The 20,801-nt window shown below is 36.8% G+C and overlaps 1 protein-coding gene across 2 annotated transcripts in view; it reads right to left on the reverse strand.

The window, feature by feature from the left end:
• Positions 1–20,801, reverse strand: part of LOC100892870 (DNA damage-regulated autophagy modulator protein 1) — an 81,467-nt gene that overhangs the window by 41,742 nt on the left and 18,924 nt on the right. For both annotated transcript variants that reach the window (XM_011672191.2, XM_003725305.3), the window contains exon 3: positions 11,696–11,749. In XM_011672191.2, the coding sequence (XP_011670493.1) occupies positions 11,696–11,749 (54 nt within the window). The remainder of the gene's footprint in view (positions 1–11,695; positions 11,750–20,801) is intronic.

A 20,801-nucleotide genomic window follows, 5' to 3' on the forward strand; every position in this document is an offset into this window, starting at 1 on the left:
GTTGACAAATCTAGTTCTAAGAGATGACAGGAAGCGAAGTAAAATGATGTTGACAGACAATTTCTCAGATATATATATATTTGTTGTAATTACTCCTCACAAACATAAGGAATTGAGAATATTGCTGGAAAAACCCATAAAGAACCGTCTAAGTCTGCTCATGCCAAATTTTTGGCGAGTACTCGTTGTTGCTCTGCATGCGTTAGCACGGAAGCGAGAAGAGTCACTTGAGCAAAAATCGGTATCTTACAAAAATTTTGCTTTTACACTGCAAAAAAAAAAAATAGGTGAACCTTTGGCAGGCGTTAAAAAAAAAACACACTCCAGAGGTGGATTTTTGGATTTCAATTTGTCATCATTTTTGCTGGAATATAATTAAAAAAACGATGATCTTTGGTTGCAGTGTTAATGCAGCTCGTCTCTCTAGATGTAGATGACACTCTCTGCTCATCTACAATCATCGTAAAGGATTAGAGTTGTCACCGTCCCAGAACCCCAATTAGATAATCCCTCGTACTCCGTGACACATTTCCGAGACAAGTGTCAAGACAAGTATTGCTACGTCAGTGGGATTACCCAATAACTTGTGGTGATAGAGAAGCAATCCGTGCCAAAGTTTCTGAAAGATCTTAATTTGATTGACTTTACCTTCATCCTGCCATTGGCACTTCAAAATGCCAAACTTTTGATGATTTATCTATTATTGAAAAGCTTTCCCTCTTCTTCAAAATAAAAGTGTGCTCGTTTTTAAATTAAGGCCCCACTGCACTACTTATGGCTACTTGCGCCCTCTATATAGCAAACAATGCCTAATTGGTGCCTGTCGGTCCCCACGATCCCCTTTTTCTTATGTGAGTTGAGAGCTGATTTGACGAGATAACCAACTATCAGTGATCTTGCAGGGAGGTTTAATACCCCTGGCCAAACTAGTGCAGATGGGCTTTAAGTTATCAAGGAACAATGTTAAAGAGATGGTTCATTGAAATGTGGAAAATGGGCAAATTACACCTCTACAGATTGCTGAGAACATTAACAAAATGAGCAAAGTACTTTTGAAGCCCTCACTGTTGTGAGGAATAAATTAAATGCAATTTTGTTACCCTTTCCTGAACCCACGCACTAAGTGAATTGACGGCGTTATTTTACATGCGAAACGATGACGTCACAATATGAACAAACTACATCACACATTCGGGACGATGTTGGATACCCATTGCCATTTTCAGATATGGGTTAACGTTGTTTGTATATTTACCGCCAGTGGTGATATTTCCTCTTTTTGGGGCATTTTGAATGAGATATGAATAAATGATACTTTCTACAAATGTTTGTTTGATTTTTATATTTTTTCCGTCACGTTTGAGCATAAAAATTGGAAAAATAGTCACATATTCTGAGGGCACTTCAGCGTGTATGTGTCTGATCTGGGAAGGCAAAGGACATTTTGCATGCTGACCTAACGACTCTTTTGGAGTAAAATAGGCGACAAATTTACATAGAATTGTCCAGATATTCATTACAAAAATGTGTGATTAGGCTGATTAATTTACATTTTTGATAAATTAAGTCGTATAGGACCTGATAAACCGAGAGAAACAGATCAGTCCGGTTCGCGATTCACGGCTAGCTCGAGCGCCGGGCTACGGGCTAGGCTGGCTAGCAAGCTGCGCTAGATGTGATGCACGCATAATAGAGGTCAGTGTATTGCACACATAGTACATGCACAGAGTACGCACGCACAGCTACTAGCTACGGGAAACTTGAACGCTACATCGACGATTTATTTACTCGCTTTTTGGAAGTTATATACCATTTATCTAGACTAATGTCAGATTAAGAACCAAAACCATGCCATGGAGGAGCCTTCTGGAGTATACTCAAGTATGTTTTAATTCGTCCATATCCATATTTCCAGGGGATTTTGATGAAGGTAAACAGCGTTAGGTATAAATGGGTCTGGTACTCGAGACTCAATGCAAATACATGTGAATCGCACGCAAACTGCATCTCGCACCGTCGTCAATCATTTCAGCTGAGCGGCCCGCTGTTCATATTGTGACGTCACTTCAAAAATCAGCTGACTTACGATGTTTTGGGGGCGTTGAGTGGGTTGATTTTTCGTCAAGTTCAATCAACTTTTATAAATTTCGCTCGAATGTACAAGTTACACAAATGTAATGATTTTACTCAGTTTAATTTTTCGATTGCAATGATACCAAATTCAGTCAAGTTTGAAATCAATAAACCATCTCTTTAATAATTAAGATAAAATTGTAAGAAAAAAGCCAAAACACATTCAAACCAGTCTTTGCAGCCACCTCTTTATAAAGGTCATCTGTCTATATACACTGGTCAACTTAACTGCCTCCCTCTATGAGATGAGGGGACATGTGTTGAAGAACTTGTCAATAAAGGCCACCTGTCTACAGTGGAAACTTTTCATGTATCCTTTGAAAAATTTGTCTCAATTCATTAATTTACATTGAAATCCTGTAAAGCTGGTGATGCAATGCATGCCAAAGCTTTCTGAATTCTGTTCATTCTCTCTCTTTAAGAAGCAACTATGATTCTTTAAGTTTATTGCTATTGTCTATTTTATTTCAAAATTTAAGCTTATATATAGTTTTATTCATATCTGCTTAATTTCCATGAAAATTGAATATAATAATAAAGTAGCATTCAAACATGACGCACTTAAAATCCCAAGAAAAAAACACTGCCGTGAAGTGAGCAAAATAAGATATCTAAAGTTTGTTGTGCTTCACAAATCCTAATTATCATAACATATAGATCACAAAATTTGCATAGGAGCCTTTCTGTCAACAAATCTCAAGAAATATTGTAATCAGGTGTAACTAGTGACATTTAAGAATCCTAAGATATAAAGCGCAAAGATTTGGTATCTAGGTGAATTAGCCTATGGCAAATCGGTTTGAATGTCAGCAGATTTCCTTTATGAAATTCTACTTCTAATCTACCATATATCTTTTTTCCTTCTCATTTTTTTCTTCAGCTGAATCTTTTCAATATTTCTTCAATAGTTCTTCTCTCAAATTCAATTCATTATGATAATCCTTGGAGCCTTTATCTACTCAATATGAAATTATAAAGTGCTCAGAGTATATTCATGAACTGAAATCAAAATCATACGAATCATTCATCATTCATCATTCCTCAGAACGACGGATATGTCACACTAACATTTAATATACGATATCTTTGAGTCACATTCAGTTGGACAAGACAAAATATGCTCCTCTTCTCTCAAAATTCAATCCACTCTCGGCTTATCCTTAACAATTTCTAGTTCTTTGTATAAATTCAAATGTGCGAACAGTGCTTTAAACAGATCCAAACCGCTCAAGAAAAAGAAGGAAAAAAAAGAGCCCTAGTAAAAGAAAATAAAAGATATAAAAGTCAGTGTAGTTTATAAATATTTGTGCTTACAGCAACAATCATAAAGCTCCTATAAAATCAAATACATATTTTCTTTTTGCATGGTAAATGTAGTTGGCCTATCATTTTTCAATTCAATGCCCTTTATCATTCTTGCAAGAATCTGAACTGACTAGCTTTAAGAGCCCCTAGGGCATGTCTCTCGTTGGAGGTGAAATCAAATGAGTTAGAAATCCGCCCCTTGCTCCTGTTCCCAATATCTCATATCCGAGAGACTATGGGGAGAGAAGGAAAGTTTGTCCAAGATGGATCGCTTCCTTAGATACCGACGACAAATCTTTTGGTCTGCGAGCTAGCCGGCCGGGCAAACCGACATGATGACTGGCCATATGATTCATGTTCTGCCAAACTTCCTACCAGATCTGATTCCAGAAAGCACGGATTTAAGGGGGAAGCAAGGGGGCAGGGCTGACCCCCCCCCCCCCTTCCCCGGTGAAAATCACATAATTATTTGCACGAGCTCTTCTCGCTTTTGCACTTTAAAAGACGATATTCCCTTGATGTATTTTAAGGATTTATTTTGCTTTACAAGAGCTGATTTTATGATTTTAATATTTCATTTTACTTTGTTGCTTTTAAGGTATTAAACATGTTGAATAATTAAAAGTTAGACAATGCCACCTGTGCGCTTAGAAACATCTGTATAAAGTGCCCTATAAATGTAATTATTATTATTATTACTATTTTCAGAGCTGTTTTTGAAGGTTTCAAGTGCTAAATTGCTCGCCACTCTTTTGTACATCTTCACCACCCTCCACACGATCCATTGGGCCTGTCCTCATCAGTTCGAGATGGCCCACTATTTGGCAATCTTGAGCTGATGAGGACATACCTAGTGAGGTCTTCCCCTTTAGTCGTTTATTGCAAGGGACCTCCGAAAATCTGGATCGTATTCAGACCATAATTGTCATATGCTATACAGAAGGGGGTGATTGCCTTCCCTTTTATAAACTTTAACAGTACACTGCATATACCCTTTTTTTTCCTTTTTCTCTGGGGCTTTTTGGCTGGGTCTAAATGTAGCTGCCTCGCTACGTTGAGTGATGAATGCTTTTACAGTTTCTCTCTTTCTCCACCCTTACTCAGAGGAATCCTTTTAAATATGCAATGTTTAATAGTCTACATCCGAGCTTGAAGATAGAAAAGTTTGAGTAATTGTCACGCTCGGTGAAAAAGGGGTTTTCCTCAAGACGAGTCACGGTCTCTCAGATTTCAAGCTGATTTTTCATGATATTAATGTGATTTTAGAGTTAGAGATCATGTCATCAAACAATGTGTGCACCATCTCCACTGTCTGGGGAGCATTCCTAATGCACAGAAAATTTGTGAGTAATCGTCTTGCTCTATTGCAAAAGGGGTTTTCCTCTTGAGTCATATACAATCTCATATTTCAAGCTGGATTTAACTATTATGCTAGAATACTCATTTTTTTTAACAAGTACATAATTAATTTTGTTAAAGAGAGTAGAATATATCAGGTTTGAGACTTAGGTCTATATCATATGTGTTTCTACGGTACATGTTTGAAGTGTAGCAAAGATATCTCCAATGTACTTAGAAAAATAACTGATGATATACCGGTACATGTAATGTTAGCAATGTTGAATTGCTTTGGTTGCTCGATTGAATTTTAAACTTGCTTCCATAATTTTCATTGAATGATGAGAGAAGAAAAACCTCTTCCAGTAGTTTATAGTTTATATTCTACAATAACATTTTTCATTTTTCGATGAGGTCTGACCAGGTCTATTAAAGTACTGAGCTATTAGACACGTTGGTATGAACTATGAATTGCAGCATTGAATTTGAGAGTTGAATTTCGCAGTCGTAAAAAAAAATGACACAGGAATACTAACAAAACTTTCATTTTTTTCGTTATCATGGACTATTTGTTATTTCAGCAGGTATTGACCTTCAATTTTACACATCGCTTGCTCGATGTCTTTGTAAATGAATCACATAATGACTTCCTTATTGTACTCCATCTGGTGTATGAGTTCATAGCCTTGGATGATGTGCTGGTAGTCATCAAACATCCTTTCCATACCTGCCATGTTTTCTGATCCTGTTTCACATATAATAGTTGTTCCCCCCCCCCCCCCACCTAAACAAAAAATATATCTACTTAGCTTTGGTCTATCCTTCCATATAGTGCTCAATGCCTAGGCAGAGCAACGACAAAAATATATAGGAATATATAAAGGTAGGCAGTACCTGGGCAATTACAATAGTCCCTTCATCCATGAGTGATTCTTATTGTATTGTATTGTATTACTAAAGTCTAATCTTGAGAATATTTGCATCCAGGTTGTAGAGTAATCATGCTATCAGTTGCCTGATGATCGCTTGCAAGGCGTGAAACCATGTCTGTTTTGAAAGCATTGCTTTAGTTTTGTCAGGTATTTTTGTGAAAATTTAGTACCAGCTCAAAACTATGCTTCTTCCTCTTTTGACAGATTCCTAGATCTGCCCCTTGTAACCTTGTTCTTCCTTACTTCTCAGCAATTTTTTTTCCTCAAGAATATGGACTAACTAGCTTTCCTGTCTCCTAAACACCTTGAGTGCCAATCCGCAGACAGGATTTGGATAAATGGCCATCAATTTTAACATTCATGGTTTGTAATTAGGTGTTTGACAAAAAATTAAACCTCATTATACCCTCAAAGAACCACAACTCCCCTCCCATCTCATCCTCTCTCTCCTTATATCATTGGTTATGTTCACATGAGACCAAGGTTTCGCAAACTTCAAGTTCAAAATCATGACGGATCCATGAGATCGTAGCTATTGACTGCTTGCCTGGCTTGTAGTTCAAAAGTTTGAACACTCATTGTTTTAACCCTTGCGAAACCTTGGATTAATGGCCATCAATTTCAACATTCACGGTTTGTAACTAGGTGTTTGACAACAAAATCTCACCTCATTACGCCCTCAAAGAACCACAACTCCCCTCCCATCTCTTCCTCTCTCTCCTCAAATCATTGCTTATGTTCACAGGAGATCAACAAAGTTTAAAGCTTGCAGTTTGCAAAACCTTGACGTTTTAAACAACGATCCACTAACGACAACAAGGGTTAAAACAATGAGTTTTCAAACTTTTGAACTAGTACATACCAGGTAAGCAGTCAATAGCTAAGTTCACATGGATCCATCATAATTTCATATAATTTTAAGTTTGTTAGACCTTAACGTTTAAACAACGATCCACTAATGACAACAAGGGTTCACACAAGACCCAAACAATAGGTGTTCAAAGTGGCATACTACAAGCCAGGCAAGCAGTCAATAGCTGCATTCACATGGATCCGTCATGATTTTAACCTTAAAGTTTGCAAAACGTCAAAGTTTTAACCAGCAACAACTGTTCACAGGGGACCATAACTATAAACTTACAAGCTGGGCATGGAGTCCTTTTAACTATAAGGCTGCCATATCGCCTTGAAGTTGATTGCATTTGCACGGCACATAACTTTGAGTTGGGAAGGCTCTTGGTTCATGGTTTTTAACTTTCAAAACCACGAGTGCATCTGAATGGTCTGTAACTACAGAATAACCTCAAAGTTTTAAAACCATGAGCTTAACTTTAAGCTTACCATTCATCGTGTGAACCAAACTATTGATACACCTCAAGCTGAGGTCAAATTAATAGCCCGCTTCATTAGTCCGCCAAAAAGGAGTAAAAAGGTGAACAAAAGCCGTCGGTTTCTTAATGATATCCTTCCTGTACGACCCAACCCACTTCATCAAACTTTCCTCCCATTAAATTAAGAACGGTTCAATGGTTGGGCCAAAAAATCTTCAAATGGTGCTCGCTAGTCATCGCTGAATTTGCCTCAGGTATCAGATTTAAGGTGACCAAGAATTTGAAGCGAGGTTCAGGAAAATTCAGAAAATGGTTAAAACTTTTCTCTTACATGAACCAACCACCTTCTTCCAACTTTCCTTCCATTTAATTAAGAATATTTCAATCAATGGTTGGGCTAAAAACTTCAAAATGGTGCTCGCTAATAATTGCTGAATTTGCCTCAGGTAACAGATTAAAGGTGACCAAAAGTTTGGAGCGAGGTTCAGAAAACTTCTGAAAATGGTTAAAATTGTTTCTCTTACATGACCCAGCCAACTTTTGCCAACTACCCTCCATTTAATCAAGAATATTTCATTGGTTAGGCTATAGAACTTTAAAAAGATGCTCGCTAATAATCCCTGACTTGGCCACAGGTAACATATTAAACGTATTAACCAAAAGTTTGGGGCTAGATTCAGGAAAAGTCAGAAAATGGTTTAACTTTTCTCTTACATGACCCAGCCAACTTCATCCAACTTTCCTTCCATTTAATCAAGAATGGTTCAATGGTTGGGCTTAATGAAACTTTAAATGGTGCTCGCTAATAATCGCTGAAAAAGTTTGGAGCGAGGTTCAGGAGAATTCAGACAATTTTTAGACTTGTTTCTCTTACACGACCCAACCGATTTCATCCAACTTTCCTTCCATTTAATCAAGTATATTTCATTGGTTAGGCTATATAGAACTTTTAAAAGATGCTCGCTAATAATCCCTGACTTGGCCACTGGTTACATATTAAACGTGACCAAGAGTTTGAAGCGAGGTTCAGGAAAAGTCAGAAAGTTGTTCAACTTATTCCTCTTACTTAAAACAGGGAAATGCGTAAGCAGGGGAAAAAATACACGGGGGCTCGGGGCAAATTAGCCCCGGACATGCACAAAAGAGCCCCCGAAAGCAAAAAAGAGCCCCCAAAATTTGCATAGAGTTCAATGCAAACAAATTAAAGAGTGTTATTTTCATGCAAAACAAGCTTGAAAAGTAGCCCCCCCCCCCCCAATTTTTAATTATTTTTTTCCCTGTGCGTAAGAAAGTTACTCATTATGATTGTTTGAGGTCACTGATTTGAACAGCCAAACTTTGGTATGACCTATAGAGGTCTGTGAATCATTGTGACATTAAAAAGTCCTAAAAAGTGACATGATCAATTCTGTTTTCAGGCTTCAATACTTTTTGGGGAAAAACAAAAATCAGCATTTTTAATTGTTTGCTGCCATTTGTCATACGAAGCACAAGTACTGCTACAATATCATAGAGTTGATATATTTATCAAAGTTGAGCAAAATCACAAAATTTATTTGTAAGGACATCTCGTTCTGATGTGATCCTGTGTATTTTCCCTTTTTTTTAATTCCAAAAGCTGTTTTGGCTCAACAAGCATTCTTCTACAAACAAGCACCCAGATATCGATGTATCCTAACAATGAGAACATTTTAAAAAGACCTTATTTACACAAGAAATGAATGTGGCAAACTACTTTTTTATTAAAGGCATCGTTTAACAATGATAAATCTGAGATGTTATCAGTGTCTGTGATATGGTGTAATATTGAAGCCCTAAAAAAAAAGTGTTTCAAAATGATCAAGAAGTGCCTCAAAAAAGTAAAAATCTTTGAGTGACCGGTTTTACCATACTTGTTTTCCCCAATAGACTGTAGTGTTATGAAAACCGTTTGGTAAACGGTTTTCAAAATTTGTAATTCCAATCATAAATATCTCGATAATCAGACAGGCGATCGGCTTGTAAAAGTCATGGGGTTCCTGACTGACCTAAAGGTTTATGATTATCATTGCAGCATGAGCTAAATCAAGGATTTTGTTTCAGAATCTGAGACAAAGTTACCCGATCCCTTTAAAAAGGTGTCCCTAAACTCTACATGCACACCTGTACATTAAATTTGAGGCGTGAAATATGAGTGAAATTTTTATGAAACGTGCAAACAAATGTACCAGAAATGCTAGCGGCATTACTTCCAGAACAACTGCCCTTGATTAACTTTGTTACCATGAATTAAATCTCACAAGTTTACTGATCTAGATCTTGAGCACAGCCCCCCCCCCCCCCCCACTGCCTGTCTGTCTGCCCCCCCCCCCCTCTCTCTCTCTCTCTCTCTCTCCGTGAATAACCCATTGATTCCATTCCAACAAAGTCAAAGAGCATGGAATGGAGCCTAGCCCCTTGACCTTGACTTGTACTGTTGATAAAAGCTAAGTAACTAATCCTATTACAATTTAAGACAAGGTTCAGCGCTAATGCCATAACTTCAGGCAATTCTGGTAATGTTCACACGGCAGTCCGTGAACTTAACGTTTAGGTCGTGGGTCATTGTTTAAACTTTAATAATAGATGTTATGTTTTTTGTAGTTGTGGATTGTTAGGTTGCACTCATGGTTATGAATCTTAAAGTTCACTCAAAGTTATTGAAAAACAAGCTTATGGAAAGTTCAATAACTTCGAACCAACATAGGGGGTCATCACTCAAAGTAATGTGCCATGTGGACAGAATTGCTTGATATTACGCAAGCTTGTAGTTAAAATGACATTTAGCCAGACTTGTCATTTAAAACGTTGAATACTTATTGTTTCGGTCTGGTGTGGACCCTTCATGTCGTTTGTGGATTGTTGTTTAAAACTTCCAAGATTTCGCAAACTTAAATTTTAAAACCATGAAGGTTTCGTGTGGACATAGCTACCTTAAGACACAGGCTCAATGCTAATGCCATAACCTGAGGCAATTCAGCCTAATTATTGACTGCTCTAGTGGAGCTAGGAGCATTGTTTTACTTCTATTTCCGCCAGATTATACCTGAACGGGACTGTTGAAACACAGCATTATACGGATAATGATTTTATCCTAAGCCTTGGTGAGGTGGAAGAGAGCAAGGGGAGAGGATGGGGAGGGGGGGGGGAGGGAGTGAGGGAGGAGAGAGAGGGAGTGAGGGGGGAGGCATGAGGGAAGGGGCTATCTCAGGCAGAAGGCTACAATAGGTAGGAGGGAAGGAGCCCACCCCCCCCCCAAATAAAAAAGGAATTTAAACAGGTGCCCTAAGTAAACTGGCCTTTAAAAATTTAAATCCCCCCCCCCCCCCCCCCCGGTAAAAAAAAAATCCCTACAAGTAAGAGTAGATCCCGGAGTTTCAACAAAACTGCTAACTTTTATTCTTTTATTCATATTTATTAATCCATGGTTTACAACTATAAACTCATATCATGGTTCACATTTGACAAACACATTAATTAAAAAGTACTTAAAATATTATGTTGTAAATGGGAAATTGTACAAACACAACGGCATACCAAATCAAGGTAGACAAACCATTGTACAGTAGGTTAAAACATATAAAAGAGAAAAAAATCAGGAAAAGTCATGTTACTGCATTAAAATTGGTCAAAAGATAATGATAGTTTTGTGAATCCAATTATCGAAAGTTAAGAAGGTTATGGCTTTCACGTTTAAACATGGAATACGCTGGAAAATCATTCATCATTATTTTCACATTTCAAGAAGATGAACATTTCATGAATCCCTTTTAGACTCAAGCACTAAAGTGTGGGAGGGGGGGGGGGGGGGGGGGGGGGGGAAGGAGGGGTTTTTCAAGTATTATTTTCATATATATATATTTAAGTCTGCTGAAGACAAAGAATTGCTCCTTGTAATTATCATAACCACATGGCGTTTCTTGAAAACAGACCGGAGCAGAAATAAAGAAAACTCAAATAGAGCTCTTCTCTCTTCCTAAGGATATTGGGAAGGAGGCTAAACCGATTCTGTGCCAAACTGCAGGTAATTAGAGACACTATAGCGGTGAACTTGTCGTATTTTGATATAAAATCACAAATTTATTTTGACTTTACAGTGTTATCCGTCACATATGAAACCAGTTACAGGCGCAAAACCTTGCAATTCCCAAAGGAGGGTCTGCACTGTGTTGGGGCAGTAGACTATTAAAGGTTACACTGACATCGTTCTTTAGATACATATTCAATACAGACGTCTGCAAGCTGTCTTATGCTTGTCTCAAGGTAAAAAAATCTTTACAAAATAGAAATTATTTGATTTTTAAAAAATCCATGAACTATGAAAATAGTTTGACCTTGCAAATTGTAATATTTTGGTCTGACCATGGCTTTTATTACAAAGCTAATTGTAAATCAAAATAACTTGTTTTGAAATTATTTTTTCCAATCTCAATGGACAAATATTCAACTGGGTCTGTATAATGTAGACTAGAGTAAAAAAAAAATTGATTATGATAGATACAGAAGTACAATTCATTTGTATATCTCAATGTCTCATGCCTCCTAAAATAAAGACTAGCATTAAAACACAATTTTTTCATATTTTGTTTATTTTTGTTCATTTTGTTAATAAATGAAGAAAGAAAACATGTGACTTACCTTACATACGGAAGAACAACCATTATATGGTTACTAAGCACAGCTATTGTGTACCTGTGCAAAATGAAGAAAAGAAACAAAAGAAGACAAAAGAAAAAATTATATTAGATATCGAATGACTGTAAATATTTAGGCTGTAATTTGTTGTTAAAACATTATTACAGCAATAAAGGATATAAATATGCAAAACGATAGCGATACAAATTAATTACAAAATCATACCAAAGTAGACAATTAAACTACTTCAACTAAAGTTTTATTTACATTTTGTTAATGTGGGTAATTTGCTGGTAGGAAATTGACGCATAGCTTTGACTTGCCCCTTTAACATCTTTAAAGTTGTTACAAATTCAAATTCATTTACCTCACATCTCTTTAAAAAATACGATGTATGCAAAAATGAACAATTTAACAGCAATATTGTATAGAAAAAATAATAAGGATACAAATGAGAAAGATGTGTACACTGTGATGAAGTGGATGTGGTGGAGTATCAAAGGCCATTGACCTGTCAACGTTGTATCAAAATGACTCTGTAATATTGCCTCAGATTCTGAAACAAAATCCTAAATTTAGCTCATGCTGCAATCTTAATTATAAACATTTAGGTTAGTCAGGAACCCCATGACTTTTACAAGCCAATTGCCTGTCTGATTATCAAGATATTTATGATTGGAAATCAAAATTTCATTTTTTGTTTTCCTAACAATTTTTATAACACTACAGTCTTTTGGGGAAAATGATTATAAATGGTAAATCTGTCACTCGAAGATTTTCACTTATTGAGGCACTTCATGATCATTTTGAAGCGTGATTTTGTTAGGAATTCAATATTACACCATATCACAGACACTGATAACACTTGCATCTCAGATTTAACATTGCTAAACGATGCCTTTAGCATTCATTGTTTAATGTCAGTATAAAGTTGAGATGTTGAGTACACAGAATGGTTAGCATAATGAAATGAAAATTAATCTCATTAAAGACTGATTGACATCAGAAACTTGAACTCTAGGGCCGTTTGATAACTTGATACAACAATGGCAAACTTAACCTAGTTTGTGCTAGTTTGGTTAGACATTTTTATTATTATTATTTTTCAAGGTTAGACATTTGCACGCCATCTCCTCCTCGACAAGTGCCATATATTAGTTGATTTCCTGAAACAATGTTTGACTTCATGGCGAACTTAACCTAGTTTGTGCTCTTTCTAAACATCCTGCTTTAATACAAGAACAAGATAATACAAATCAACAGCGACAACAATACCTTTGGTTAGACAATTTTATTATTATTATTTTTTTGTTGTTCATTTCCTCCTTGACAACTTCAATATATTAGTGGATTTCCTGAAACAATGTTTGACCACATATTGCTGGTACTTGCTAATATGGAGTTGAATATGTGCTACATGTAGGTAGTATTATAGTAGGTTCAGTGTTGATTTTTGTTCGATTTGGGAACACCAGAGAAAATAAACTCTCAAAATTTGAAACAATGCATCCTTGTTTCTGTGGTGGTCTTATTCTTTTCTTTCTTTCATTTTTTATAGTATAAATTACATGTTACCAAACAAAAATGAAAGTTTAAGTGGCAGTTTAACTCTAAAACAATTTAAAGGAACTCTGGGAAGCTATTTTTAGAAAAAAAAAAAAAAGAATCAAGTTCGTAGAAGAACTGAGGGAATTACATCAGTTTTACGCAAGTACTCCAATGTATAAAAGAGTAATGACAGAGTCAGTTTACAATCTTTTCTTTATTAAAATATGGAAATACACTTTGAACTTTAAATCTCTTAATTTAACACCTGGGTGGAGAGTGTTGAATTTTAATCCTCCCATTTCATGATCGTTATGGTAGAATTTTCTGGTTGGATGACCATTTGAGCAGGATGTTTGAGAATTATTATCCTAATCTGGTTACTTTAGAAGGTTAATGAAATCATATCTGTACAGGTGGTGGACTTCCTACGAGTTTCGGTTTCAAAACGCAAACACCTTTAAGAGTGAGAGAACACAAGCTTTCATGATCATATTTTGCCTCAAATGAAACAGGTCAAACTGCATGGGGTTGCTGAGAATCTGCCAATCAAATTCTTTGAAAGAAAAAAAATCATAGATGATGATGATAATAATAAAATGGTATGAAAAAGTTATAGCATAAAAATAATAATGATAATCATAATAATAATCATGGATAGCTCTCCTATTTGTCATGTACAAAACTGGCATTATTTCTGATTTTTTTCTTCTTCTCCAAAAGTGCCTAGAGTATGTCAGTTTGAAGGGCAGGTTCATACATGTATGTACGTGAAGAAGGGAAATTTAAAGAGTATACAATATATAGTACCCCCTTGAGGACTACTCTTCATATGTTATGGATAGCATATTATTATAGGTCCTTTTAAAGAGAAAAGAAATTCCTGATTACCTATAGGGTTTTTTAAAAAGTCATTTTGTGTGTTTGAACGAATAGGGAAGTTAATTGTCTGGCACTTCGTCACAGTGACATACACTGCTGATTCAGTCAATTTGAACTGCCCATACCTATCTAGTGATGACAGCTTTCAAATATTAATGACTTTCTCATGTTTAATTATTCTTCTACTTCTATTAAAACTAACTTGGTGTCAGGGTGGACTACTTCCCAGTTATTCCACAACAAAGGTCATACCACGCATATGTTGCATGCATATAAGCAAACACAAGACATGTGAAGTGCCCTCTTCTACCTTGAAGACAAACACTTGAAGCGACGTATTATTAAAAATAATCTGTCAATTCTTAACTGACGCTGTCAAAAATTATGAAAGACCAGCCATGGATTTTGGGAAGTAAGAAGGTGACAGGTCGCATCCTAAGTTAGCTAATAATTAATGATTCAGCAGTAATTCTACTCGATCATTTCTTGATGTATGTTTGTCAGCTCCTACTCAAATCATATTTCTTAAATTTTGGTATTATTTATATTTTTTTGCATTTTCTTCATTTCTCTCATTTTATCTTGATTTTGTCCTGAAATTTCTCCAACCTCTCCATTGCATTCTATCGCCTCTTGCACCTAACTCTCTCTTTCTCTTTCTCTCTATCTCTCTCTCTCTCTCTCTGTTTGCCACTCTGTCTGTCTGCCCCCCCCCCCCCCCCTCCCACAGCTCCCACAGAAATCTCCCCCCCCCCCCTCCCTCAGAAATCTCTCTCCCCCCCTCTCTCTCTTTCTCTGTATTTGCTACTTTGTCCGACTGTCTGTCTTCTTCCCCCCCCCCCCTCTCTCTCTCTCTCTCTGCCACTTTGTCCGACTGTCTGTCCCCCCCCTCTCTCTCTCTCTCCCCTCCCCCTCACAACAAAAGCCCAGACTCACTGCATTGTTCAAAACAACCATTGGCTTCAATCACAAACCACTTTCACAAAAGTTCTTAAAGGCAAACTTTGCTTGTGTCCGCACATAGCAGGACAATAGACAGACAAGAAAGAGGGGAATTCTTTTCCCCATTCACAAGCCATTTCAAGATGTTCTTTGGATCTTGTTTAAACCCCAAACCTCTCTCTCCTATCAACAACAGGGTAAACAGAAGCCGTTGATAAGGCACAAGGTAATAGTGACACCATTTCACATCCCAGTTCCAAAACTCATGTTTAATACAGGTCTGAAGTCTGTGAAATTATGGGACACACAAGGTATCGAACACTTAATCGGAGAAAGGGGACATTGCATGACAGAAAAAGATCTAAAAGTAATCAAGCCTGACCTTACCAGAATAAAATGTCAAAACACAAATAAATCAAAGACAAAAGGAAAAAGAAACAGCACCAGGTTGTTCCCATACAAACCTAAACCTCCTACATCATTTCCTTTCCAATATTATATTTTGCTCAGATTTCATTTGTAAATTCAACGGAGCAAAGAGAAAGTCGGCAAAAGACGGCAAACATTCCATCATCTCCACGGTAAGCTAAGTTTCTCTACTTCATATATTGGCTAGAATAAAATCAGACAGAAAATTCCATTTCCGTTGAAGTTACATGCCATGCTCAAACTGAAAAGAACGCATATTGTCATGTAATCGCCTCAGGGAACCGAACCTTTTTTGCACAATAGGGCAAAGATTTCATCATAAGATTTGACGATTAGCACAGTAGGCCTGTCTTCACTATCTCGAGATTGCCAAATATCCAGCTATTTGAACTATCCCGATCGGAAACTATCCAGCTAATTTGCGTCTTCATTTTAGACCGATGTAGCAAATTAGCTGGATAGTTGGTCGGGATAATATCCCAAGATATCTCGGTCTAGTTTGCAAAATATCCCACTATTTCCGAACTAGCGGGATAGTTTGCGACCGTCTTCATTAGACCAGTTGTACTAGCGCGCGCACATGCGATCTATACCGCTCAGCGCGCTAGTACACATGGAAAACTGGAAATCGTTGTGCATGATGGGATCGGGATATTTGACTCCGGACTTCGGTCTCAATAATGAAGATGGTCGCAAACTATCCCGCTAGTTCGGAAATAGTGCGATATTTCGCAAACTAGACCGAGATATCTTGGGACATTATCCCGACCAACTATCCAGCTAATTTGCTACTTCGGTCTGATGAAGACGCCAATTAGCTGGATAGTTTGCGATCGGGATAGTTGAAATAGCGGGATATTTGGTAATCTTGAGCTAGTGAAAACAGGCCTATTCATACTAAGCAACACTTATATCTATATGGGCTAAGCGCAGATAGTTAATTGCCTGTCATTATGAACAGATAACGACATGGATCATCTGCATTGGGGCTTGAAATAGGATAATAAGAAAGGCAAAAAAAGGTAGTGTAGTAAGGAACAGGTAAAAAGTCAACCAAAACAAGCTGAAAACATGACTCCTTTATATTAGAAAGCAGATTGTAATGCTTTCTTCAGAATGAACATTCCAAATATATGGTACATGCATTTCATTGAAGTTCGCATTATAAGTACTGGTACAGGCATGTTAAGTGATACAAGCGTTACGCTAGTAAACTTTAATTCATCTATTTAATGTCTTTTTTAGTACAAGAAAGTTCGAGGGCAAATATGTGTATAGAGTTTCAGTAAGAAGAGCTATCAAAACATTGACAAGTTTTTATGACCGGTAATCAAGTTTTATTGATTATTTATAAAAACAGAGAAAAGCAGCTTGGAGGTTAGACGGAATTCACACAAAACTGTATCAGAATGATGATGATTCATAAATTCTTCTCTTTTTATCCTTTTGCTCATCTGAGTCTGGCTAATTTGCATGCAGCTTATGATAAATATATAATACATTTCTTTAAAAATTTAGAAAATACATCAAATTTACAAGGGTATGAATAATTCATTGCTTAAATGTACATACAATTTATATGTCAATGAAAAAAACAGAAAGTATCTTTGTAACTGAAAGACATGAATAAATAAATAAATAAATAAATGAATAAATAAAATAAGTAACTATTTTGTCTGTGATTGGTGCGCTTTAAATTGATATACCTGTACACCTTTTGAAAATAATGCGTGTAAACCTCAACAAACATGTACACTACATGTATATGTAATATATGACCAACCAACTGACCTTACAATCAAATACAGCAAAGACTTGCTAACTAAAATCATTGAATCATTGTACTCAAAATATCTTTTCTTTTGTGTTTTTTTGCTGACTGGATAGAGGCCACTGCCCAGCCCTTGCTTGCATAATTAAAGTGCATTATCTTTTACCACTCAAAGGTATCATGATCTAATTAAATACGTCTGTTCTACTTTTGATATGCCAGCAAAAGATAAGGGATAGTATCTCCAATGCTATCTTATGAAATACTAATTTATCTAGCTGACAGATAAAGTTTCGATCTGGTCACGGGATAGAACGGTGACAGAAATTATCAGGCAGCGATTGGAAAAGAATGATTATGTAGCATATTAGAATTTATTGTACCGTTTTTTTTTTAATCATCAAAATGATACAAAACTGTCTCAGTCTTCCTAAAGTTCAAATACACAGAAATGTTTGTATGGGACTACACATAGAAATATGTGGCAAGAACATCAGGATCAATGAACATTTCAGCTACTTGTGGTTTGATCATATTTCAAATATGAGATCATTTGAAGAGCAATTCCTTTTTAGGAAACATTCTTCCACATGCCATATTCCATAAAAAGATTTAAAAACTCGCCAAATCTTGTTCACTTCTCACAGAACTTAACCTTCTCTTTAAAGGCCGTCTGTACTAGTTTGACTAAGAGGGATTAGACCACCCAGGGTGGTCACTGACAGGTGGCTATCTCATCAACTCAGCTCTCAATTAACAATAAGAAACAGAGGATCATTGGGGACCAATGGTCACCGATTAGGCATTGTATTCTATATACATGTAGAGGGAGCTACAAATAGTACAGTGGGCCTTTAAGTCTGTTCCCTAATCAAAATGATTTAAATCCAAAGTCTGTGAGACTTGCATCATCTAGACGCATCTGTCAATGAAGAGATTGCTCCAAAGCAAAAATCAATTGGATGACGGACAATTCACTATTTTGGAAACAGAGATTAAATAGGTGTCTGTGGAATTCACGGGCGGACGATTGTTTCAGACAATAGAGAGAATTTAATATGTTATCGCAAGATGCACAAAGCATGCACTCCACTGACCTTAGTTGTACAACACTGTACAAGGCACATATAACAGAATCAGATAACAAATCTGTCGATGACGCAAGTTTAATTGCAGCCAGAATCTCGCTAGTGCTTAGCCTGAAGTTCATTACTTTTGTACACACATGAAAACAATATACATTCTAGCCTACACTCCTGACCCAGTTATTGATTATCTGCATTTACCAGGGTCTCCTCGTCTTTCTTTTCTTTTCCTTTTTTTAATCATTGCCATAATATTGTTTTGCATTGTAAATGTGTAATGATCTGATGTTAAGCTCTATGTGACATTTGAAAGAAAGACCAATAAATATCTTATCTTATCTTATCTAGAGTAAAAAAAAAAAACTGGGCCTGGATATCAGACTACCACATCCCCATATGGAACAGATTTAAGATACAATAGAGAGTGGATCGCACTCTTACAGTTTCCAAACCAATCTTCTTTTACGATGCATGCAAAATTGTTATAACAGTGCAATATATTTTACACAGGAAATATCAAAAGTGGTATAGGAAACCATAAATATGGAAATCAAAGACTGGGCACGAGGACGAGCTAATTTACACCCAAACAATCTGGTCAGAGATATAGGATTTCCTTCGGAGGAAGCGAGAGACTTCCGATTGGAGGAGGGGGAGATTAGGAGGGGAAACGGAATTGACCTCAAATGACCCCGGGTCAAGTGCTGCAATGTTATTGCCCCCCTGCCCCTGCCTCTGAAAGTTTGTGAGTTTGTCACTAGAGAATTATTGTTGGTTTTTTTATAATGCTTTGTGTTTGCTAGTGAATTACAGAAAAAATAAAAAAATAAAACAGAATTATCAAACACTGACGTTTTTGTATCGGTTTTTCCAGTTGTGTGAATAGTAATTTACCTCAATGTAAATGGGCTTAGAATTACCATGAAGCAAGAGGGAGAAAGAGAGAGAGAGAGAGAGAGAGAGAGAGAGGGGTGGAGAGAAAGAAAGGAGAGAGAGGGAGATAGAGGGAGGGGGAGAGAGAGAAGGTAAAAACAAGAAAGAGAGAAGAAAAGAGCAGAGAAAGTAAGAAGCAGAGAAAGTAAGGAGCATAAAAATAAAGGCCTATATAATTTATAAGGTTGAAGAGTAAAAAGAATGTGGCTAAACTCAATGTTGAGAACAGCCCAGACTTCCAAAACACAACAGATTTATTTCCCTTTTCAACTACTCCCCAGAGTTCAACATCCCAAAAGGGGGAACTGGATACGACCTCGGGGCGCCCTTTGACACGACCTTCTAAACTTTTCTGCAGGAGATGACTGCAGTAGAAGAAATCAAACCAATTCGCCAAATAGAAAGAGAACTAAAAGAAGTATAGGTGATTGGATGGAAGCCATGAAGATGAAGAGCATAATAAAATATGGTTCCAAAGCATTTGACCTTGGACTAGCTATCTCATTATTTGTGGCTTCACAAAAACCATGACTGTAGACAAAGAATTATTTTATGTCAGTGTTGACAGTATTTCTTTCTATTAGAAAAGAAAGGGAGAAATCTTGTTTTAAGCTTTCTAGAGCTTCCTCTTTGCCCTCATAAACTTTTTTTGTTTGTAAATCAATCTGTCCGTTAATTCCTGCTAGGTACCCATTTACATCACCTGGGTGGAGTGTGGCAAATGTAGATTAATGTCTTGCCAAAGGACATTAGTGCCGCAGCAGGACTACAACCACGGACCTTGTGATTGACAGTCCGGGGCTACGTATCCACTCGACCCCGACACCTCTACATAATGAACAATTTTTAAAAAATTGTTGGGTTCATTGGTATTTTAGACTGTATTTGCAGCTCATCCTTCAGTGCTCACGATACAGGGGGCCCACATAGAGAGAATGGTGTTTGTAAAGACACACCTCAGCCAGAAAATATGTGTTGTTAGCAACAACTACTCTACTCCCACGACACTACTGTTCTTTAAAAAAAAGGAAGGATGCAATTCATGTAGGAAAGCCTTATCACTTTGTGGTTAAAACGCAACAATCACATGGATGAAAGTTTGTTACAGCGTTAATCTTTTAACCCATTGTTTCATTTTGAATTTGGCTATGTTTTAATTGGTTTAACCCGGATCTGCTGAGTCTATGCTTCAACTAGGTTAAAGGGATATCTCAAGCGACCCTTAGTGAAAATGTGGCTGTCCCCTATTACAAATACATGTACATGTACATGTATGTGGGCAGCAGTACGTATTCAATATGTTGAAGTGTCGTGGTCTACTGTATGTGTCATTAGACTGTTGATAACATGGTCAGCGGCACTAATGTGTTTTGGCAAGACATTATTCTACACCCTTGAGATGCACTTAAAATGAATTGAAATTAAATTAATCATTCAGAAATGTGTTTTCACTTGTAAAAATTCCACCCAAAATCCCACCAGACTTCAAAGCCCAGCTACCATGTATACTGTAACCCCTGCT

This window comes from Strongylocentrotus purpuratus, unplaced genomic scaffold (assembly GCF_000002235.5).
Source record: "Strongylocentrotus purpuratus isolate Spur 01 unplaced genomic scaffold, Spur_5.0 spur5_scaffold_18, whole genome shotgun sequence".
NCBI lineage: Eukaryota > Metazoa > Echinodermata > Echinoidea > Camarodonta > Strongylocentrotidae > Strongylocentrotus > Strongylocentrotus purpuratus.